Raw genomic sequence first — 25,134 nt, 5'->3', positions numbered from 1 at the left:
GTGCAATTCTTTCTTTGTAGAGGACCTTTCTACGTAACTTCAAACTGACCTCCCTGGTCAGCGTGGAGATGACATTAGTTAAGCTAAGGGTTTTTTGTCTCCAGTACCTTTACTACCTTTGGAACTACAGGTGAACTTTCACATTCTTCTTGACCTTCTGATGCTATGTCAAAAGACTGGTCCAATTCAGAATCAGAATCTAGAATTAAGAAAACAGCCATCTGTAATTACACACGTGCATGCACATACAAAGTAACACTTTTAAAACAAATACTATTCTACTTGTTTAAATATTCCAGAGTTATGCAACTTACCACTTGAACATATTTCTCTAGTTTGGTGAGCATTAGAATATGTCAACCCAGGAGTGGAGGACTCCTAATTACAGAAGACAAGAACAGAAAATACACGGCTTGAAAATCAGACCCAATGACGCATTCATCTGTTTTCTGATACAGTTAAGGGGGAATCAAAGCCATCAAATGATGAACACAGGGAGAGCTCAGTTCATGCTTCAATGCTCATTTGCATTGGAACAGGAAAGTCAACCAAAGGCCTCACTTTCCAAACGCTTTTTTACATACTATGATCAGATTACAAAGTAGTGAGGTTGTATTATCCATTTTTGTTCTCATGGGATCTTTGTTTCTGTTTAACACACACCTTTATCACAGTGTACAGATTAAAAGCATCCTCTCAACCAGTTTTCCAAAGGAGGCATAGGTAAAGAAATGAAAACAACAGAATTTTTCTTTAAATTCAAAACAGGCTTTTCCCTATATCACTAATGTTTAAGGTATAGACCTAGGGAACTGATTGAGAGGAACTGAAGATAAGTAGAACGGATGAATTAGGAATTATTTTGGTCATCTTACCAAAAGCTTGTCATCAAATATTTCTGTCTTTTTATAACTGGCAAGTTCTTTGTGAGACACTGATTCAGCTCCAAGAGCTTCATGCTCATCCAAATGTTGATGGTGTCTACCTGGATGCATTACCTCAGCACTTGTCTGAGCGAGAGATGGAAAGAAACCCCCTTCAGAGACCATCAGGGGCTGTCCAGAGCACTCCTAACTGTAGTGCACATTTACACCCTTCAGAAACCACCAGGGGCTGTCCAGAGCATTCCTAACTGTAATGCACATTCACTTAGGATGACTGCCTACACTCAGAGGACAAAATGGCCAGTGCTTGTTAAATCAGCGAGGGTGTTTTCAGAACCATCACTTTATATGAAGATAATAAGAGCAATTTTCTGAGACTGATGGTAAATCACGTCAATATATACGTGTATATGCAAATGTATGTATGTATATGAACATATATATTAAAATACTTCATTGGATCCAAAAATTTCAAATTTATATCATATTTCTCATAGAGTGCCAGACTTGATTAAGATATTTTTTAGATGCTAAAGGTGGAAAGTCTTATTGCCGGTTTAATATTTAGTACCCATAGTAAAGTGGTTCCAAATGCTGGTAGGTAAAATCCCATATGTAAAATTATTACCCTTTGCAATAGAAATTAATTATTACAAACACTGCATTTCTATTACTTTAGACTGTAAACAACTGAGAAACTAAAATTCTTTGTATTGTATTTTGTATAATAAGAATCATCTATGGTTTCAGCTCTTTACCTAAGAAGACATACAGATCTCCAACACATTTTTTTTCTATGAAAAATGAAATCTCACCAGGCATACAATTTCCAAGAGCTAATGAAGTTCCCACATTAACTCAGTGAAATATTAATGTGAAAACTTTAACTTCTTAAAAGGGATGATAACAAAGGATATGTATTAGAAAGAAATTAAGGCAGAAAATCCCACACAAGTCCCACACAAGTTACATTACACAGCTTAAATGTAGTATTTTTCATATTTCTTCTGTTTCAGTGAATAACTTTACTAATGGGACAGATATCATATTTGAAGACCACAGAACATGGTCTGCACTTGTTACTCTAATGATAATTACAGTGTTTAATAAAATTTAATCTGTCTATAGCTTTTGTTCTAGTGTAGGGAACTGCATCTCATATAGTATGTAAGCAAATTAAGACCCTAACATGGGAGTAATTAAACAGCTAAGCCCCATGCGGCCAATCATGAGCAGCTGTGCTTCGGGCAGTCAAACGGATCACCCCAAAGCCATAGCCATAACCTTTCAAACCCCCACTGTACATTACTTGGGACTTCTGTCTGTAAATAACCCCTGCTGTCTCAGAGTGGAACTTCCTGCGCCTCTCTGAGTGCTACAAAATTCATGAACCACAATTCACAATCCAAATGAACTAAAGCCTATCCTTTAGGAACAGTATATTTTCACAAAATCTCATCATATATAAGTGAACTTATTATTGCTTGATGTGAACCAAACACCACGGTTATTAGTAAATTATCAATCAACTTAATGACCAAAGGTAAAGAGTTAATAGAAAAAAAGGGCCAACTGGAGTAAGAAACCAACCAACCCCTGAGTACCCTGACTCTGAACCCAGAGCCAGTAAAAGAAACATGCTCTGGATCTGAGACCTGAGCCAGGGAAAGAAACATCTTTATCCCTGAACCTAGGACCACAGAAACATTCCCAGACTCTGAAACCAGTGACAAAGAAACACACTTTGTCCCTAGAAACAGAACCAGTGAAAGAAATATGCCCTGGTCCCAAGATTAGAGTCAAAAGGCTAAATAGGACCAGTCAAAGAAACAGTTTAGCCCTGAGATCAGAGCCATGTCTGCCCCTGACCAACTAAACTAAATCTCTGAGAAGGAAAAACTAACTAATCCCTCTTCTCCCTGGGGAAACTCTGCCCCTAAGAAGCTATATGTACACACACACACACCCATCTCTGCCTGTTCCCTTGGAGACTCTTTTACCCCCTTACCCCCCTGACAGAGGCAGCCACTCTCCTGGACTCCTTCCCAAATAAATCTTTTTCTCAAAAGAGTCTTGGGTGATGGATCTTCATCTGTGGTGCAGAATAGAAAAATCTAGCTGGGAAGTCCCTTAGGGAACTGTGCTTAAAAAACCTTGCTGAGAAGTTCCCTTGGGGGCGGGGGTGCTGAGCAGAGAAGAGGCTGCTGATAGCTCTGCTAGGACATTCCCTTAGGGGAACAGGGCAGAGCTCAGCTAAAGAGGCTCTCAGGAGAGGAGCAGGACTGCTATATCCTGTGGGGAGACCATCCCCCCATTGCACCCCAGCTTCAGGTAGCCCGGCCTCCTGATTTTTCTCTAGACCTGAGCTGTCCTATTGGGGCTTTAAGTATAGCCTGTTTTCCCAATAAGTCAGGATATTTGCAGCTCCAGAGCTATAACACTCACTTCCCTACAGTTACCTAGAATATTTAAGTAGAAAGAAAAAAATCACATTGAAAAGTAACCATGCAAATCTGAAAATCTTAGACGCTTCTTTCTTTTTCTTTGCATTCCTGATTTTTCTCAGTGTCCTCTTCTAAAGGTTTCTGTAGCTCTAGCACTTTCTCTTCCATTTCCACTTGTTTTCCTGATAGAAAACTAAAATGCATTTCAGGCACTCGCCTCTCTAACTCTGCTATTCTCACAGTTAATGTGGAGACATCGTGTCAGATGATTGCCATTCTGTCTCTCTGTCCTTTCTTGTTCGGATGACAAACAAATTTGAAGTGACACACCTCCTTATCTGTTGCAAGTTTAAGCTGATGATGGACTTTAGCCAACTGTTCATTTAACTGGTCAATTTTAGCGTCCTTTTCTTGTATTATTTGTGCGAATTTCTCGAATAACGTAGGCTGATCTGGAAGAGGTGTAGGATCAGATTCTTTCATGATAAACTCCAGCTTTTTCATTTCATCCTACGGACAAAAATAACTCATATGATCATTACATGTTATTTTTCAGGACATTTCCTTAATTAAGTCCCATAAAAATATTGAGTGTATATAATAAAATTTAAAAAAGATACTGTATTTCAATAATTCTGAAAATATTTTGATAAACAATCTCAAATATTTTCATTCACGACAAATTCAATTGTCTAGGTTGAGCAGTAAATAAGTCCCATGCAATTTCACTTGCTTACTAATGTTGCTGCTAGCAAATATTTATACAAGTACAAAGTATTAAAAACGTGAATTATTTTTATAAGCTAATTACCTGATACAACTTATTTTCTTGTTGGAGCTCTTGCAGACGGGTGGTGGACTCCTTTCTTTGTATTTCTAGCTGCATGTGGAGCTCCTGAACCTCGTCATTCTTATTTTCCAGTTCTTCTCTAAATTGCTCTAATTGCTCTTCTAAGTTAGAAATCTTTAGAACAAAGTTATCCGAGAGGGGAAAAAAACAAAACCCAGATCATACAAATGCTACTGCCAAACAGGAAAGAGTTCTATTTAATTTACAAAGGATGCATGTTTAAGACATGTAAATGGCAATAAAGGAAAATGATTTTCTAAGCTGTGTTTACCTGCTTAATTCCTAAACATGCTCAAACTATATTTTTCTGTTTTGTTTTTCGAGACAAGGTTTTTTTTTTTTTTAATGTAGCCCTGGTTGTTGTGGAACTTGCTATGTAGACCAGGTTAGCCTCAAATTCAAAGATATGCCTGTATCTGCTACCCTTAATGTTGGGAATAAAGGCATGTGCCACCATACCTGTCCTCAAACTACAAAAAAGATTTTAAAATTATGTGTAGATGGGTTTTTTGAGGATAGTAACAATCATTTAACCAATTACTTAATAACTACTTAATAGATGTTTAATGAATGGATTTCCACATGCCTATTTAAGTGACGACTTAAAAGCAACTTAAGATATAGGTAGCAGGAATCAAATCAACATTTTATTCACCCCAGACTAATCCTCTGCCATGGACTACTTCTCTAGCCTTTCGAATTAACGTAGTATCAGTCTCTCCACATCAGTTCTTGAATAAAGAAGTGATTACGCATGAAAAAATGCTCTTTGCTTTCACAAAATAATAAAACTTAAACAAACAAGAACTTTCTAGATGAACACTTGTCAGATGAGCTGCCAGTAGAAAAACAAGAACTTTCCAGATGAACACTTGTCAGATGAGCTGCCAGCAGAAAAATCATGCTATTCTAGAAAGGCTTCTTTCAACTATCCTCGTCTGCATAGATGTCATCATTTGAGCTGATATCTGAACATCATTTTAGCTATTAGCTAAACTATTTCTGTATCTTTTAAAGCTTGTTTTAACACTTCTCTATTATTTAAATCCAACAAATATTTGAAATATATTTAATATCCTGAAAAATTATACAGAGGAAAACATGTAAGTTGAACAATTTTAGGACTGGCAAATGGTCCATTTGGTAAAGCACTTGGTGCGCAAGCATGAGATCTACTGGGTCCATGTAAAGTCAACAATCAGGATAGCACATGCTTGGAATCCTAGCTCTAGGGAGGTAGAAATAGGAGGATCTCCGGGACTCACTGATCAGCCGGGTCCAGCCTAACGGGTGAGTTCCAGGCCAGAGACCTGTCTCATGCCCTGTCTCATAAACACAGAGGCAAGGATGGAGTTCTGGGGATACGGCTCAGTGGTTAAGAGTACACACAGCTCTTATAGAGGACCCTAGTTTGGTCCCTAGCACTCATGTTAGGTGCTCAAAATGTCATGCAGCTCCAGTTCCAGGGCAGTTATATCCTTTTTGGTACTCTGGCTGGTGGACACAGATTCACAAACACATATCCCCATAGAAACACACACAATTAAAAAAATAAAGATAAGTCATTGAAAAATAAAAGAGGTGGACAGGTTCTGAGGAATGATTCCAGCAGCTGAGTTGTGTTTCTACACAAAGGTGCATGAGAGCATGCACTCCTACACACTTTTGAAAGGTCATATCCACATCATTAACATGTATTCCAGAAAGAAAACGTTTAAATATATTATACATGAAGAAGGAAGCTGAGTTTACTTTTGTAATAGTAATGAATTATCTCTTTTAAAATAGGGCCTAACTATGTTTCTCAGTCTGACTGGGAACTCCTGGTCCCTGTCCTTGCACCCACCTCCGTCTCTTGAGCAACTGGGTTGTAACACCATCCTAAACAGATGTGATTCTCTTCAAGCAAGGGGGTCCAGAAAAACAGGAGGACTGTTATTCTTCCTGTTGTGGTGGTTGGTGCTAGTATTTGTGATGACGAGAATCCCAGGTGCTTGCACAAGCTGGGCTAGTGCTCTCTAATAGTGAGCTACATGCTCACTAGTACTTTAACTTGGACCTATTATGTTAACAACATGCCTTACTTATGAAGGAGGGCAATAATCTCTGGGGGAAATATTTTAAATAGTAACAACGTCAACAACGGAAGCTGGCAAAGACGTAGCAGAGCGGCACGAGCTTACCATGGCCCCACACTACCAGCTCTCTCCTCCTCACTCAGGCCACACAAACTACACTGGGTTCTTTTCCATCTAAATGTCTTCCTGCTTCAAGGTCCTCTCTCCATGAACACTGCCTTTATTAGCTTATCTGTTCAGATTACAATCTCCAAGGTTAGTCTTCAAGGCAATGAACTGAGAACCAGTGAACTTTGCTTTCAGACAATAATGCCCTTCTGTTCAAATGATACTTTCAAAGTAATTGATGTAAAATAATTCAAACCACATCTGTCGTTTAAACAGAAACTCCTTACCTCCTTTTCCTTTCTGTCAATAGCATCCCGTTCAGCCTGCAACTGAACTTCTAAAGATAATCCAGGGTCAATCTCTACACCTCCAGACTGCATCTCGTTGTTTATCTAAAAAATACATTAGGAACTTTTTCAGAGCTTCAGACATTATCCTGACAACATTGCAACATTTTTATTTATTCAGCAGTAACTCTATTTCTCCAACTTAAAAGGGGAAAACTCTATATTTGAGAATATTGAAAAAGGTACAGGTATTCAGTCTTGAATGCATTTTTCATAAATCAAACATAAACTGCTGAAATTTAAAACTCAATCTTCATATAAAATGAAAGTCTCTTCCTATCTGCCTGACATTTAAAACTCATTCCTCAGATAAAACAAAAGTCTTCCTCAGCTCCTGCCTCCAAGCTTTCCCGGCCTATTCTTCTATTCATTCTGCTCCTGTAGAATAAATGGAAGGACCTCATTACATCTTAAGTTTGGAGTTAGGCTAGAGTCTAAAATTTAGCTCACGGTCATAACTGCCTGGCAAAATTGTCATCAACTCCTCTAGCTTAACTAATCTTCCTGTATCACTGACAAGGAATGCAAGTTATATCTGGAAGGAAAACAAACAGAGTTGTGAATATACACTGTTTCATAATGTCTGAGGTAACACCACTTTTACTTAAAAGAACTAGCTTCTGGAACTAAGTGTGGCTGTCCCCGAGCTCGCGTGGCCCTCGCACCTCTGCTGTGGACTCGGCACTAGCGAGCAGGGCGTGCTCCAGCTCTCGCCTCCGGCACTCCAGCTTCTCGATCTCGGCATCGCGGTCCCGCACATCCCTCTGCAGCTGCTCTTTGCACAGCAGCAGCTCACTGCACTGGCCTGCTTTCTCTTTGAGATGACTAGTTAACTTTTCAATCTGAAAATACAATGAAAAGTGTTTTAAAATGTAGGGCATTCATAATTATTAATTACTTCTTAAAAACTGCTTTCTGGGGCTTGAAAAGGTATCTCAGTGGTACAATTGTGTAATATATGCAAGATCTCAGGTTTGATCCTCAGTATACCCCACCAAAACCAGGGATTTTAAAATATTTTAAAATATGTTAAGCTTATTTTAAATAAGGATAGCAATGGTCATCTCTAGCAAGAGTGACATTTAGTATGCTGATAAAACTTGGCACACTAGTGCAAAGAGAAACACTACTGCTTCACAGAACTCATTTAAAAACATGATTTTTCTAAAAATCATCACGACTTCATCCTGGAATAAAGAGAAAAAATACATTTTGAATAATGTGAATTATCTAAAGGCACAACACACTACAGGCTAATGATGTACTAAAGATGGCAGACTTGCAGCTCACTTGGTGACTTGCTGTTAGGTGAAGAGCTATGTCCTAAAGTCTTCTGCATGTTTCGTTTGGGAAGAATTATTTGGCAAAGGTTTAGTCTGTACATTCTCTGGGTTAAAAGAGATGAGAATACGAAGGAATCTGAATTTCTTTAAGTGCTCCTTCTCTGCCCAAAATAAATAGCAATTGTTCTGAGTCTTCTCTTTTAGGACTGATATACAGTACCTCAAGTGTTGAACAACAGAAATGGAAGAATATAGGAAGGATTAATAAGACAGTTTAAGGACATACTCATCAAGTAGAAAGTACTAAAATATTGTAATTCTAAGAAACAGAGGAAATACTATGTTTCAGTGAGACACTTTGAAGAAATTACCAAAATGACAAACCTTGCTCTCAGAAAATTAAAAAATGAAAGCATAATCTAATTACAGTCTCCTAGATAGTAGTAATAAAGCTACCGAGAAAAAACTAGCAAGGACAGATGGAGTAGAGTCAAGAAAGCAGACAAGACAGCAGGTGTGATGGAATAATGCATTGGTTTCTAGGCAGTTTCCTGATGGGAGGAAACCAGAAGGCAAGGAGGGAGGGAGCAAATGAGCACTAGGTTCCTGGAGGCCCGCACAGCCTTGTCAGATGTCTCACGTTCCGTAAGGACACAGCCAGTTTTGTCAGCCTAAGACAACTTACATCACATGAAACCTAGGTGAGTGGTTCTCGACCCCTGTGGTGGTTGAATGACACAACACTTTGTTTTCTATTTCTTTAGAATTCTTGGAAGTAAAATGAAACCAAGTCAACTACATGAAAATTATAATATTTAGAATTAAAATTATTTCCAGAAATACACCGTAGTTATTCTAAGTGTCTACTAAGGCCATGCCAATATCCCTATAAAGTATAAGCTTTTCTGTAGGCTAAACAACTTGGTCACTGTAATCAATAAGCAATGACCCAGTGTTTGCTTTGCCTTAAGTACACTCTTGCTTGAACAGGAAAAGGCATCTTACATTTATACAGGGAGCCTTCCCTCACCTACATGGCACTCATGCAGTCATGAGCCAACAGAGCTCTGGCTACGTTGAAAAGGGAACAGTGGGGGTGAAGGATGTGGTGGGAAGGATCAGCAGGTGCCTACTGACTGAAGTTCCAGCCTGAAATGCAGGAAGAGAACTGATCTCACAAGTTGCTGTCTGACCGCCACATGTGTACTGGGACAGCATCCCATCGTTAACACACACACGAGAGAGGGTGAAACACACAGACACACACAGAATCGCACACACAGAAAAATATACACACAGATACACAAACAGTCACCCAGAAACACACATGCGCGTGTGCACGCGCACACACACACACACACAAACATACGTAGAAACACACAGATACACAGACACATACAGACAACATACATACAGATACACGTAGAACCACACACAGAGACACAGATAGAAACACACACACACATACACACACAGAGAAACATACAGAAACACACATGCACACAGACAAAAAGCAGCAGAGGCTGGTTAGGATGCTACCACAACTATCCAGACAAATAATCGTAACAGCTAGAACGTATGCAAATGAACAAAGGTGGAAACCAGATATAGTACAAATTCGACCTACCAACAGGATGGTGACTGGGCTGAGAAAAAGAACAACTGAAGAATATAGGTTTGAAGCAATGGAGGATGCATAAAAGATATGGAAATTATTGAGATGAAGAGTATTGCATATATGGTGGGAAAGGCAAGTTCTTCTATGGCTATACTGTTCTTGTGGTAAGGGGAAGGAGATGACAGTTGAATATTTAAGTGTGGAGCTCGACAGATATGTTGAAAGGAAGCTACAGATATGATCATTGATACTTGACTTCTGGGAAGGAAAAGAGACCTAATCCTGAGCCTTGGGGTGCTCCATCACTAATTCTGGTAGGTAGAAGAGAAACAAATGGGAGAGAAGACCAGTGGAGCAAGAGTACTGCAGATGCTAAGACTACACAATGCCTCTAGAAGACTTGGAGCTGGAAACCTCCCTGGAGCAGATTCAAGAGAGAATGGGAGGTTATGTAGCAAAGAGTGAATACAAATGACTTTTTTATTGTATTCATTCATGTCTTTGTGTGCGTGCTTGTTCATCTGAACATGTGTCACAGCACACATACATACTTCAGAGAACCAGCTGCAGGGGTCAATTCTCTACCTCCACTTCCCAGGAACAGCTTATTTGCCTTGGCAGCAAGTGCCTTTACCCACTGTCTTAGGCTTACAATTACTGTATGAACACCACGACCAAAGCAAGTCGGGAGGAGGGGGCATTTGGCTTACACATCAGCATTGCTGTTCACCACTGAAGGAAATCAGGGCAGGAACTCACACAAGGCAGGATCCTGGAGGTAGGAGCTGATGCAAAGCCACGGAGGGGAGCTGCTTACTGGCTTGCTTCCCCTGGTTTGTTCAGCCTTCTTTCTTATAGAAGCCAGGACCACTAGCCTGGGGATGGCATCACCCACAAAGGGCTGGGCCCTCCTCTATCAATCATAAGAAAATGTCTTACAGTCAGATCTTATGCAGACATTTTTTTCTTGATTGAGGTTTCATCCTTTTAAATAACTCAGCAAGTGTCAAGTTAACAGACATCTTGCTGATCAGTAAATAACCTCAAATCTCTTTTATTGGGAATGAGCATAGAGAAATGAGCAAGGAAGTTTATTTAGTTGTGTAATACACAGAGCGGAGTAATTTCAAATTTTAAACTTCCTCCCCTACCCGTTCCCCGTATTGATGTTTGAACAACAGACTTCAAACATGCTAGGTAAATACTCTTGAGACATATTCTCACTCCAATACAGTGCATTCTTATGGTTAACAGGTGCCTCATATTTAAATAACACAATTTTTTTTTTGATTTTTGACATTGACAAAAAGAACTCACTTTTGGGTTTTTTTCCAAATACCTTGTTTTACACTCAAGATAAAATAAGTTCAAGGGAGGACACTATCAGCAAGTCCTTACTTCTCTGGCTTGCTGCTCACTGCCAGGTTGGGGTCGAGGCGCCACCTTAATTTGCTGCTCCAGCTTCTGTATTTCCATCTGGAAGATATCTCTTTCATGTTCCCTGTCCACTGTCTGCTCCTGAAATTTAACGACAATGTTAATAGTAATAATAGTGATGATGATGTTGATATTGGGATAGGCATGGTGGCACATGTCTTTAATCCCAGTACTTGAGAGGCAGGGGCAGGCGAATTTTGTGATTTCAAGGTCAGACTGGTCTATATAGCAAGTTCAACACTAACCAAGGCTTCATGGTAAGACCGTGCCTAAAAAATAAATAAATAAAATAAAAAACCTATATAACTTACGACACTATTATTTATTTAAATAATAAATAATAGCTTTTATATCCCTTTAGCTAGAGATTTAGAGATTACGGACTGATACATGAATACCCAAAACCACAAAGCTTTAAAAAAAAAAAGAATTCTTTCCCACACAAAACTGTAGCATCTGGGTGGCTACATCCATGTAGCCATCTCACAATGTAATATACATCAAAATGGAATGTTGTGTGTCATGAATGTAAATTTGTCAGTTAAAAAAATTAATCTCATTTTTAATATTTAAAGTCTCCATTGAGTCTAGTGATTGTCATTTTCGCTTCAGAAAACTTTTATATTCTTTAAAATTATTGATGATACCAAAGAACTCTGGCTAATATGGCTATCAATATTAAAATTATTAGAAAGTAAAACTGAGAAGTTTTAAAATATTTGAATTTTAAAAATTACAATAAGTGCAATAATTCAGCAATAACATAATACTTATCTTTAAAAATACCTATTTGTGAGAACTATAACCAACATTAATATTGGGAATAACAATATTTCCTGAGACAAGAGGCATTATTCTAGAGCTTTTCTTTTTCTCATGTTTTCCCTTTTACTTAATGTTTTCAAATGTAAGAAAGGAAGGCAAGAGGCTCACACTCGGAGCTCTCCCGAATCCCAGTTGCATGTGCTTCCAGGGGGGCTGTTGTCCTGCGATACTGCTGATGGGTTTATCTTCAAATGCAAGCAGCTGCTTGAAAAGAGGGCTGTTTTCAAGGAATTGGGATGGCGTTCCCTGATTCTACACCCCAGCCTGACGGGGTGGTGGCGGTAGTCTTCTGTTTCATTATGTGAGCAACTGGGGATGAAATTAACTAAAATGTGCAAAAAACAGTGTCTGGGGTATAAAAAGGATTGTGTGAGGATTAGCTGTTGTTACTGTAGGTGATAAAGTACAGACAGCAAAGTCTATACTTTGGTGGTGGTGGTGGTGGTGATGGTGGTATTGCAGGACCTTGGACTTCCCACGGGGCAGGGAACCCTGACTGCTCTTAGAACGAGAGAGGGAGGGGGAGGTGGGGAGGGAGAGGGAAAAGGGAGGCCTTAGTGGTCATCCATCCATCCATCCATCCATCCATCCATCCATCCATCCATCCATCCACCGACCCACCCACCCACTTAAACACCTACCTGTCCCATTTGTTGGTTTATTCGTCTGTCCATCCACCCATGAATTCATATCTGCTCATCCAACCAACAAAGACATGATTTCAAAATGTAGCTCAAGCTGAAGATACTTACATCAACAAATTTTCTCAAATTTTCTAGTTGTTTCTCCAGGGCTTGGTTTTGCTGCCTTAGGTCTGTTACTTCGGCATTTTTCTCCTGCTCCATTTCTATTAGCTTACTGATCTTTTCTTCAACGTCAATTTCGAGAATTTTAACTTGATTCTGGAGTTCACTGTGTACTTTTTCTGCCTGGCATTGTACTTGGAGCTTTTCTTTCATTAGCTTTTCTGTCTCTTGCAGAAATCCTGTTGGCAAATATGGCACAATACACTTGGGTAAATAATGATTTATAATATTATGATAATTAAGTCACAAACTTTTAAACCTTTAAACTTTATCATCATGAAGCAAAAGCTGAGAATTACTTTACATTAAAAAGTAAATTCTTTTTTTGGAATATCAAAGTACTCCTACACAAGAAAGTAAACTACTATCAGGCAGAATGAACAAAAATGAAAATTTCTAGTACAGAAAGGTATTTTTGTGAAAACAATATAGTAAATAACAGAATAATCCATTTTTATGATTAGGGAAAGAACAAAGTTCAATTGAATTAAAACATAAAACACTGTCCACATTTTTAACCATAGGCAATCCAAAACCAAAAGTCACCTTCATATGCATACATAATAAACACAGTAAGCAAATACTGTAAATCTTTAACCAAGAAAAGGGGAACATAAAGAGGAAGAAGACAACAGTCAGAATTTAAGATTAGTGTTAAGTTTTATTACATTAGATCCATATCCCTGAACTACCTTTTTATGTTTACATGTCTTGCAGCAAGGGAACATGTACACGTATGGGATCGATGTGGTTAGTGCATGAGGAGCAGATTTAATTCCTACTTCCACTACTTTTCTCCTATGTGACATTTGATAAGACGGTCTTCAGTTTCATTATGTGAGCAACTGGGGATGAAATTAATTAATATGTGTAAAAAACAAGTGTCTGGGGTATAAAAAGAATTGTGTGAGGATTAGCTGTTGTTATTGTAGGTGATAAAGTATAGACAGCAAAGAGAAAAAGAGAAAAGAACCTTCTAGAACTTTTATACTAACTGATGTGCCACCATTGTGATCATATCTGGAATCTATAGAGAACATCTTTTCTAAAATAATATCATTACTATATGTTAGTATCAAAGTTAATCAGCCACAAAGCCTCTTAGTAAATTAACGGATTCATTTGCCACCATCAGCTTACCAACTCTTCTGTTTGGCAAGGAACACTCAAAAGAACCAGAGACCAGAGAGCTTAATTCATTCATAGAACAAAAACAGTTTGTTCCTTAACGATACTCAACATTTCTTTCGAAATACCAAATTGGTTTTGGACTCTGTGCAAAAGCAGATGAAATAAGATGATGCTAACTATGAATCTCAGGTGTTAGTAGCAAAACAAAACATCTTTTTACTGTAAATTAAGCTGTGTTACTGCTGAAAAGAAAACATTGTAAGTATGAAAGAAACACAACAGAGAAACTGCAAAATTAGAAACGTTAGTTAAAAACTGAGGGTCACCCAAATTTTAAGCTGTGAGTCTACCACCCAAAAACAGTGCATGCAACTGCACACACCTCCTCCGGGAGCTGCAGCAACTGCAGCATTTATTGGCCCTAGGAGAGTAAAAACAAAATTATAGTTATGTCCTCTACTTCCTCAAATATGATAATGCATAGCTGTACGCACTAAAAATGCTGACATCACTGGTTATCACTGTGTTACCCACAGTCTTTTACATATTTTGTATGTATTAATGAGACCTTTTAACCTTAAAAATTCCAGTCCTAAACTTTTGTCAAACTAATCTGAGCCATCTTCCCCCAACACACACACACACACACACACACACACACACACACACACACACACACACACACGAGAAAATGTAGGTTTTATTTCTAAGTTGATGAAAATAGAGAAACTCCAAGTATATAGATCCCAACTGTGCATTTAAAATCAAAGAGGGTGTGATAAACAGGATTCAGAGTCCATGGTCACAAAGACAGATATTCACCACTCAACAAGTTTTAAAATCAAGATGCAAAAATTAGCTATTATAAAGTTAAATGTTCTTTGAATCCCCCTGAAGGAGATGTCAGATGTCTGCTGAGTCCCTTTGGCTTGCAAGCCCACACAGCCTACACCTGCTCATGACCAGCACCAGATCAGTGTTGACAACATTTTCACCACCTGTCTCCCACTAAAAGAACTCTGTTGTATCCATTTCCGAAACACACAGCCTCTTTACTTTTAGCTTTTTTTTTTTGATAAGATGTTGGAGCATAAATAAATATCTTTTCCTGCTAAAAGTTAATATCCTTAAAAGGCAAAATAGAACATGATTCCATAAAAATGGCTAATAACTCATTTGCCTTTAAAGTATATGTTTTTAAGATTTTTCAAGTTTGTATATAAAATATATAAATAATGGCGCTGAAGGGGATTGTCTGTCGCATGAGCATCTGAAGAAGAAAAACAGAAGAGGAACTATATGATACAAAGTCTCAGTACATACGCTGCTCCACTGGGCCTGCCATCTCTCTCATCGCCGCCTTCTGCCTGGACAGCAGCTCTCTCTCCTCCTGCACCTGCTGTTGCTCAGCTTCCAGGTCTTGCAGTTTCTGGTTCGCATGTAACAATTGCTGCTCTAGGTGATCTATCACATACGATTTTTCCTGAATTTCTCTTTCAAAAGCAAGTTTTTCATCTGAATATCCATCAATAATATCTATAAGACACAAAGCAGGAGAATGGAATTGCTTCTAATTTAAATTCACAATCAGGTTTTGTTTTTTGAGATAGGGTCTCACCATGATATCCTACGTTAGCCTTGAACATTGTAATCCTCCTGCCTCAGCCTTCTAAGTGTTGAGATTGCAGATGTGTATGTCTAGGCCAAGCTAACCATTAGGTATTAACAATAAAGACATCCTGTGAGCAAACTTTCTATCACTTCATCCCAGTAAAAGCCTGCTGCTGAGTTTTACTGTCATTTCGCAGTATTTTTTCTTGTTCACTGTACATAAACACGGAATCTACCACAACTGTCTAGTACTTGCTATACTAAAGTACCACAACACACATATGTAGTTCAGTTTATCAAACAGACAGAAACAGACAGGCTCCTGGGAGCTTAAAGTACAGCTTGTGAATTGGATCACATTTTAAATACATCAGAGAAGGTTGATACAGCAATTCTAAAAGGCCAAACCCTCAATAGTCATAGACTAGAAGAGTGTTTTAGAGGTTAAAGTCTGCAATCACATTTAATAATGACTTTATACCGTACAAATAGCAACCTTAGTCTTAGTTTCTCAGTTTTAAGGAATGACCTCAGACTCACCATCATCTACTTTTTAATCACATAACTTTTTAATGTTATCTATAATTCTGTAAATTCTTTTTATAACGTGTGTGTGAGTGTGTGTGTGTGCATTCTTAAATTTTTTAACTGCTTAGGGAAACTCAGAGGACAAACTATAGCCATTTTCCAATGTTCACTTTAAATTAGACTGGGGGTTTACAAGCCAGAATATGCATCCAAGTCTCTATTTTAGGACTGAAACATCTCGTGTCTCGGTGAGCAGAGGCAAGGCACTTACTTTCAGCTCTATTCAGCTCCAGGGCCAGCTGCTCTCTGGCGCTGGACTCATCCTGCAGTCGCTCCTGGAGCTCTTCTAGGCATCTCAGTGACTCCGCTGCTTCCTGTTTCTGTTTCACCGCTTCACACACCAACTGGGTTTGTGTAACTTTCGCATGTTCAAGCTAAACCAGGAGGGCAAGAGAATACAAAGGAAGGTAAGTATTGGGAATTCAGTATTATTTCTTGTAAACAAGCAAAAGAATAAAAAAGGATCTCAAATAAAGACATTAAATTACAGCCAAACACTTGCAGCACATGTTAAAGGTAGGATAAGTCAATGCAAATACATACATTTGCTGTATGCCACGTTCTGTAAGAGATCTAGGCCAGTTTTACGGAGCTATGGAATATGCATCTCACTTTAGATCAGTCGACATACATTCTGTCATACAACAGGGGATAGAGCTAGTGTATCTGCTACAGACTTCCAGAGAGCTACGTGGTCCAAGACAAACCTTCAACATTTGGCTGTTAACATATTCAGTACTGACTGTATACTAACACATGGCGTCAAAAACAAAATCACAGGACAGCAATAAATAAAATTGTAACACGTACTTATTAAATAAAAGTATTATACTTCTGGAAAAAATCTGTAAAAACGTTAAAGCATCTGAAGATATTCAGCTTATTGAAAAACCCTAGACGAAAGAAACATGAAAAATCTAGTGCCCTTCAAATGCTATGAGCATAAAGATTCATGGGTGGCAGAGATGGAGAATGGACTGCAGCCACAGACCTGAAGCAGTGGTAAATGGTCACTGTTACTGAAACTCACAGAAAGGCAGTGACCCTGCTTGTGTCACCTGGCCTCTGAAGGGCCGTCCTCACTACCTGTCTGGATCAGCACGAATCTGAGGTTTTCAAAAACAAGGAGCCGCATGTGTCTACAGTAGAGCACAGCAGGTCTTGGGGATCTGTGAGTTTACATGTACTCTGTGAAACTCAAAGATACAACTACTAAGTTCTAAATTTAAAATATAACCAAATATAGTGGTTTCTAGCTTAGACAGAAGTAATATATCATAAACACATTAATATTAAAATATAACTATATAATTCTAAAGATAATAAACAACCAATATATTAAAACAATGACATATTTAATTATGTTAATAATGCATGTATATATAATACTTAATATTATTTTGTGCTTCACATCTGAGTACTATCTATGGAAAGACTATAGTGTCACTAAAGCTTACGATCACTTTAAATTAATGGTTCTCAACCCTCCAAGCTGCCACCCTTTAGTACAGTTCCTTATGTTGCAGTGCCCCCAATCATAAAGTTATTTTCATTGCTACTTCATAACTGTAATTTTGTTGTTATGAATTATAATATAAATCTGTTTTTCAATAGTCTTAGGTAATCCCTATGAAAGGGTCAGGTCATTTGATCCCCAAAGGTGTTGAGATCTACAAGTTGAGAACCACTGATCTAAATAAATGTCCAAATAGCCACATGTAATTATTCTTGTTTTAATAAGACACTTAAAATATCACTTAAAACATTATTTCAATGAGAATTCATATGAAATGGGAAATATCACCAAAAGGATAAAACTTTTATATAAACACATTTAATTGGGAAAAGGATTTATTCTTTTAAAATGCAAAATACATTTACTTAGATTGTAAAGAAACATGACCAGAAAGTATGAACTCATCTGTATACAAATACCTTTTTTAATTTAGTTGCAACAGCTATTTCCAAAAGTATCCATCACTTCTGCATATGCACATGTAAATCTCTCCAGGAAACTAATTATCACCTAATAAAAGTTGGAATTCTCTAAGAGTTCAGATTGTAACCAAAACAGGTACATTTCTTTCCATATTTCAGATTTATTACAGAAATTCAATAGAGGATTTAAACAAAATAAAATCCTGCTTTACATGAATGGACTGCCAAACCCTTACTTTTATTTCTCATTTCACAAGATTTAAGCTAGTTAGTATGACAGTATACATAGAAATTTACAACAAGAACAAGAAAAAGCAAAACAAAAACTTTGAAGCAATAAAACAAAATGAAGCTATGAGACAAATTAGGACAACACACTGGATTCATACTTCACTGGAATAAAAGATCCTCTTCAAATTTTCACCTAAATAATTTATACCTGAATTTCTTCCCCACAGGTAGAGCATGATTGATCCATACCATGGGCAACAACATGCAATACATACAAAAAATAAAATAAAATCCAGAGTTTTAACTTTTTGGCAAACAGCATTAAACTATGCATAAAGCATTAGTAAATATTCTGTCACTTTAAAAATTGTTAGTGAGGCTCTCTCTCTCCTCCAGCCCGGCAAGATGCCCAAGGGAAAGAAGGCCAAGGGGAAGAAGGTGGCCCCGGCCCCCGCCGTCGTAAAGAAGCAGGAGGCTAAGAAGGTGGTGAATCCTTTGTTTGAGAAGAGGCCTAAGAACTTTGGCATTGGGCAGGATATCCAGCCCAAGAGAGATCTCACACGCTTCGTCAAATGGCCCCGCTACATTAGGCTGCAGCGGCAGAGGGCCATCCTCTATAAGCGGCTCAAAGTTCCTCCTGCCATTAACCAGTTCACCCAGGCCCTGGACCGGCAAACAGCTACCCAGTTGCTTAAACTTGCCCACAAGTACAGGCCAGAGACAAAGCAGGAGAAGAAGCAAAGACTGCTGGCCCGTGCTGAGAAGAAAGCTGCTGGCAAAGGAGATGTCCCGACTAAGAGACCACCTGTCCTTCGAGCGGGCGTCAATACAGTCACCACTTTGGTAGAGAACAAGAAGGCTCAACTGGTGGTGATTGCCCACGACGTAGACCCCATTGAGCTGGTGGTCTTTCTGCCTGCCCTGTGTCGGAAGATGGGGGTCCCCTACTGCATCATCAAGGGAAAGGCCAGGCTGGGACGGCTAGTCCATAGGAAGACGTGCACCACTGTTGCCTTCACACAGGTTAACTCGGAAGATAAGGGTGCTCTGGCCAAGCTGGTGGAAGCTATTAGGACCAATTACAACGACAGATATGATGAGATCCGCCGCCACTGGGGAGGCAACGTCCTGGGTCCTAAATCTGTGGCTCGGATTGCCAAGCTGGAAAAGGCAAAGGCCAAAGAACTCGCCACTAAACTGGGTTAAATGTACTGCTGAGTTTTCTGTACATAAATATAATTACAAACCTTCCAAAAAAAAAAATTGTTAGTGAGGTAGCAAAACTATTCTTAAAATTATCTGGCACAGTAAATAATAGCTACGATTTATAAAGCCATGCAAGTCATAAAAAATGCTGAATAGCCCATAGAGAATGTTCACAACATATATAAAGATGCTATGAACCAGAAGTCCTGAACATGCAGGCATTTTTACACTGAGCATTTGATCTTAGAAGTGTTCACAAAATATACTTCATGTTAAAAGCTAAAAAGGTTATTTCTCTATGAAATTAAGAAGCTTATTAAAACAGAAAACAAGTCCATGTGGTCGTAAAAAGCATTCAGAACACAAGCTCCCTTTTCTATGTCTATAGCTACAGCCAAGAGGGCACATCACTACAAACACCCCCAAGTGGCACAGCAATTCACTAGGCAATCTGAGGCAGCATAATACCCATTTTCTCACAGACATTCACTGATTTTTTTCTTCTTCTTATTTTGGGTCAGTATTACAGACAAACACTCTTAAGGATTGGAAGGCTCTTTTTAAATAGCTTGACTGGTACTGAAGAAATGTAATATTTAGCTCATTGTACTATCTTGAGTCAAAAGCAGTGAAGTTGGGGTCTGAGGAACAAATTTAGCACTTCTGCCCACCTCAGGTGTGTGGGCAGTAACACCCAACGATAGGCAAGCTAGGGTCTGCTCCAGTCAACCTCTATAAAGACAGTGGCATTTCCAACTCATTACAGTGCACTACATCGTTAAATTACTACTGTATACTTACTGAATAAGGAGGGGTGGGCAGTGAAATTTTAGAAATAAGTTTTAATATGTGTCCATTTCTTTCGTGAATAAAATGAAAAATAGAAATGTTGATAATTACTGAGTTATTTTCATCCAAATGTTCAGACAGAGGATAAGGATACGGCAAAGGCACACGAGACTCAACTTCATAAAAGTCTACCTCCTGTTCTTCCAATGAGGAGCCACTAAGCTGGACAGTGGTCGAACAGGTCCTGTAAGAATCCATTCTATATGAGGTGCCGAGCTTCTTCTGCTCCATCAGTTTTCTTTATGCCAACTACATTAAAGTTCCTTTGAATTTATCAAGACATTCTATACTAGTACAAAATTTTCTCTTTAGTATTTACAAGTAAATTATAATTCATAGAAATTCAACAACAAAAAGCTGATACAAAAGTTTAGCTTAAAACAAAAAACTATCCCACAAAATCCATCAAGTCAAAAACCAAAATAGAAGAAAACCCCCACAACCCAATAATAAATGCAACAAACAAAAAATATAGTTCCAACCAGTATAATTAAATCCTCGACAAACGAAAAGAATAAAACAAGGATCTAATTAGCCAAGCAATAGAACTGCTCTCAGTATCCAATGTGTCTAAGGTAATAAGCAGGCAAGGTCAGCTTGTAAATCTCCCTGGTAGCACTTGAGGAACGCTGTTGACTTTCTCTAGCTCTTCAAGCCTCACAATTCAAAAAGAAAAGCTCCTCTCAACTGAGCTATTCAAATAACCCCCATGCTGAGCCAAAGGAGGAACAGGCTAGCGCAGAGGGTGTGGTTAAAGTCTGTACCTACAGGTGCGTGGACAGGTAGGATGAGAGTAAGGACGCCAACACAAAAGCATGCCTACCAGGATCCAAGTCCCACTTCAGAGCGTTGAAAAGGGTATTTAAACAAGGTTATAATGCTTTGGAGATAAGCTAGTATTTTCCGTTCCCACTAGAATGCTGCTTTAAGAGTATAAAATAGAAAGTATGATTGTATTCACATTTCTAATTCAAGCACATCAAAAATCATCAGTTCTGAAAAACTAAATTAGAACCTGTGTTATATTTCCTTAGAAACAAGACATTTAAGAAGCCACTGACTTATACATGTTTTGGCTACAACCCATTTTCAGTTTCTAGAGTGCACGTCAAGGACAATTTCCTTTTAAAGCTGTATTACATATGTTAGTTAGCAATCACATGCCGACAGCAGCCCATTGGTCCTGACTAAGACGTGAAAGCCCATGTTGGTCATGACCAACAGCCAGTCTCCCACAGCTGCAGAAACTTAGGCAATGGTGAGTGAGACAGTCACTCAAAAATTTAAAAGATAAATAACTTACTTAAAAATAATCCTGACAAAGATTCTCAACAATGAAAGTTGCTTTGAGTAACAGACATTCATTTTGATACTTGTGTTTTTTTCTTCTGTAACGAAATATGCCAAACCCACAAAAAAACTGTATCTAAATGGAAAAACTTACACTAAAGAAAGAGGTAATACCATGAAAACTGATTTCACAGTCACTCTCATTTCAGAGTCTGTACTGGTATTCAAATCTTTCCTAGCAAACCAGTAAGCAGGGCACGAAAAAACAAAATAAGAAGACCATGACCACCACCCACACACACAGGAGAGAGAGAGACTCTTCATAGGAAGTCCAGGACCTAAGGCTGATGGCTCTGGTTGGGGAGCAGTGAAACAGAGAGGTGTCTACATGCTGGGAGTTCTTGCTGGCTACAAATGCTTATGCCCTCCAGTTGCTGAAAATGTCTTCTCATCTATACAAGATGGAGGGATAACCCTATTACTGCAGCAGTGAAATGTAATTTTACTTTTTTCCCGGTGTGTGTGTGTGTGTGTGGTGCATATGTATACATGGAAGCCCAAGGTAGAAGTCAGGAATCATCTGAATTACTCTTCCACCCTTGTTGAAGCAGGGTCTCTCTACTAGACCGAGTTTGCCAATGTGGCTTGCCTTGCTACATTGTGTGCTCTGGGGTCCCCTGTCGGCTGGGATTGGAATTATAGATGAGTCACCAGACTTAACCTGCATTTTGCGAGTTCTGGGGATCAACTCTGACCTTTGTACTTGTGTGCAGGTGCTGTAACCAGGGAGCCATCTTCTTGGCCCTGCATTTAATTTACATTTAGCATATGTTTCTTGCTCAATATTGTTTATGCTTGTTTTAATTCTAATTTTTATATTTGATATCTGTTCTTATTATATACAGTTTTGTGTATATGGTTATTTAAACAAGAGGGGGAGGTGATAGGGAACGTCCTTCAGTCAATGGCCTTTGAGAACAGGACCAGGTTGGGCATGGCATTGAGTGCAAAAAAGGTGCACACTTGGGCTCCTGCTTTCTCTCTCTGTCTCTCTCCTCTCTTGCCTGGATGCTAGATTCCATTCCTGTTCCCTGCTTGTGCAGAGGACTGTGATCTGAGTCCCCCTTAAATAAAGAACCACTTATTATACTTAATTCTGAGTTAGTGTAGGATTAATTTATTTGCTTTTGAACTTTTACAGTGGAAATCAGTACCTCACAGTCACCTGCAATGACCCTTAGTGGAGGCCAGCTCAGGTGCAGAGCCTGTCCTGTCCCCTAGTGCTGGGGTTCTATGTCTTCCCTCCCTCAAGGAACTGGGTAGAAAGTGATGCTCTGCCCTGCATCTATCACACTAACTCATCTGGTTTCCACCTGAGAAAATCCCGCTCTGCCCTTTTCATGCTAGTTCAATTTGCATTCAAACTAAATCAAAATTATTCAAAAATAAATCAAAATTGATTTATTTCTTCAACTGCTAAGTCTCAACTTTTAATTCTCCTGTATCATTCTATTAAACTATTTTCAGCAGATTCACTGATGACTACCATACTGAAACGTACAAAGGACACTAAACTTTAAGCACCCGAACTTCTCCTTGGTCTGCAACACTTTTGGTAACTCCTCATGGAGCTTTTATGAAATTACCTCTACGGCCCTACTCTCACCTCTGTTTCTCAATATCCTCTGTGTATTTACACACTCTAGATTTATGTCTCCCCCCGCTTTTGTACCAGTATTCTATGAGCACAACCCCCCCCCCCCCATTTTGTAGCTCCTCTAGAGTATGAAGCTTGTAATGAACTGAATTTCAGACACCTGGCTTGCAGTGTGCTTCGCAAGGCTGGTCCTCGAGGGAAAGGGGGGAGAAAAAGAAGCACAACCATACTTTCAAATTCCTAGAAATGATGACATCCCTAATCGAGTACTCACCAAACTTCAGACTACCTACAGAATATCAGAGGTCTGATAGCATCCACACTTTCCCACACTTCTTACCCATGGCATTAAAATGCAGCTTCTCTGCAACAGGAGCCATGACTCACTTCTTCCATACCTTAGGACTCAGGCCGAACGCACTCCCTTCATTTTCAGTGCACTTTTTCCAGTGAATTAGACCAATCTCTATTACATTCCTAACCACACTGCAAATCAGTTCCCACCCGCCAAACCTCATCTCCACTACTTCTCACCTTCTGGGACATCCCGAGTCTCCCATCTTTCCACATTTGGGACCTCTTTCCTCACCACACTGCCATTTCACGAACCTCTCGAAAAGCAAAGATTTGATATCGTTTTTCCTACTAAAATAACTTAATTACTTCCTACATCTCTTTTTCAGTAAAAAGTTCACAATGGACTCTGACCTGTGATCATCACCCATTCATAAGCTCTCATAATATGGAACTATCTACTTCTCTTCAACACAGGGCTGCTTTACAACAACATGCTAAGCCAACCGTCACAAATTTTCTTCTAGATCACACAGCTAGCTTTTCCTTGTCTTCACTTCACTTCAACCCACTCTCTTAAACCAGGCTTTCATGTCTGCTATTTTACTGAAATGGTCTTGAAAATCCCTAGTGATGCCAGGATTTCAAACCCCATTTTCAGTTGAACTCATATTACCTATCAGTGTTATATGAGAAGGAATCATCTCATTCCTGTTCAGAGGTACTGATTAAGAACACTGACTCTGAAGCTAAATTGTAACTCTACCACCAGACTAGTAAGCTGGGCAAGTGACCTCTGGAGCTTGTTTCTGTGTCTCTATCCTGCAAGTACCCACCAATCCCAGTACTCCAGTTTATCATTAGCAAAGCCACAAAGTGTTGGTTTTGAAAAATGAGAATCTCAATACCCAAAAATGGAAACAATCCCTATGTCCTCTAATCAATGAGCCCGCAAACTGTCGCATCTATTCAATGTAATATTCCTCATTTACACACACCATAATATTCCTCATTACACACCATAACCAAATCAGAAGTACAGTTTGTTAAGGCGATTGAAGGAAGACTTGAAAGAGTACATAAATATGATTTAATTTATGATACTCTTAAAAATATTAAGTTGTGCAGACTGAGAAGCCATCGATAATAACACTGGGACTTGTTTCTACTGCATGTGCTGGCTATTTGGGACCCTAGTCTATTTGGCTGTACACCTTCCTAGGCCTGGATGGAGGGGGAAGGACCTTGGACTTCCCGCAGGACAGGGTACCCTGCCCTCTTTTAAGGAGGGAGGGGGAGGGAGGAGGGTGAGTGAGGGAGCAGGAGGGGAATGGGAGGAGGGGAGGAAGTGTAAATTTTTAAATGGAAAAATAAATAAAAAAAGGAAAAAATATTAAGTTGTATTGTGACTTCAGTCTAGGTATATGTACCTCTCAACTGGTACAATTGTCCACATAGAGTTAATTTCATCAAATTAAAAAGAATCACCACAGGAAGAAACCAAAATGGAAACAGTTCACAAATTAGGTGTATATACGAAGATTGACACTGGTATGGTAAGGAAGAAAAGAGTAATACAAGGAACTTGGAAAAACTATTGTGATGTATATATAAGGCTAAAGACAAAAAGAATTATCTATATATATTTTATTATAAACT

The 25,134-nt window shown here is 38.9% G+C and overlaps 2 protein-coding genes across 2 annotated transcripts in view; one reads left to right on the top strand and one right to left on the bottom strand.

The window, feature by feature from the left end:
• The window catches only part of Akap9 (A-kinase anchoring protein 9), a 131,624-nt gene that overhangs the window by 24,605 nt on the left and 81,885 nt on the right, over positions 1-25,134 (bottom strand). The window contains exons 26-36 of the mRNA XM_087902297.1: positions 16,222-16,384; positions 15,135-15,347; positions 14,194-14,232; positions 12,627-12,859; positions 11,011-11,130; positions 7,377-7,553; positions 6,652-6,756; positions 4,140-4,292; positions 3,659-3,838; positions 315-378; positions 108-199 (exon numbers count right to left, since the gene is read on the bottom strand). Coding sequence (XP_087758423.1) covers positions 108-199; positions 315-378; positions 3,659-3,838; positions 4,140-4,292; positions 6,652-6,756; positions 7,377-7,553; positions 11,011-11,130; positions 12,627-12,859; positions 14,194-14,232; positions 15,135-15,347; positions 16,222-16,384 — 1,539 coding nt within the window. The remainder of the gene's footprint in view (positions 1-107; positions 200-314; positions 379-3,658; positions 3,839-4,139; positions 4,293-6,651; positions 6,757-7,376; positions 7,554-11,010; positions 11,131-12,626; positions 12,860-14,193; positions 14,233-15,134; positions 15,348-16,221; positions 16,385-25,134) is intronic.
• Positions 18,562-19,426, top strand: LOC148117600 (large ribosomal subunit protein eL8). The gene has a single exon (XM_087902296.1). It carries the CDS (start codon positions 18,585-18,587, stop codon positions 19,383-19,385), a length of 801 nt encoding a protein of 266 aa, XP_087758422.1. The 5' UTR covers positions 18,562-18,584; the 3' UTR covers positions 19,386-19,426.

The sequence above is a fragment of the Myodes glareolus genome, chromosome 27 (genome assembly GCF_982192425.1).
Source record: "Myodes glareolus chromosome 27, mMyoGla1.1, whole genome shotgun sequence".
Taxonomy (NCBI): domain Eukaryota; kingdom Metazoa; phylum Chordata; class Mammalia; order Rodentia; family Cricetidae; genus Myodes; species Myodes glareolus.
The sequence above is the reverse complement of the archived record's forward strand: the minus strand, read 5'-3'. Positions and strand labels throughout refer to the sequence as shown.

Coding starts and splice junctions, on each gene's coding strand:
- LOC148117600 (XM_087902296.1), top strand. CDS start 18,585: ATGCCCAAGGGAAAGAAGGCCAAGGGGAAGAAGGTGGCCCCGGCCCCC.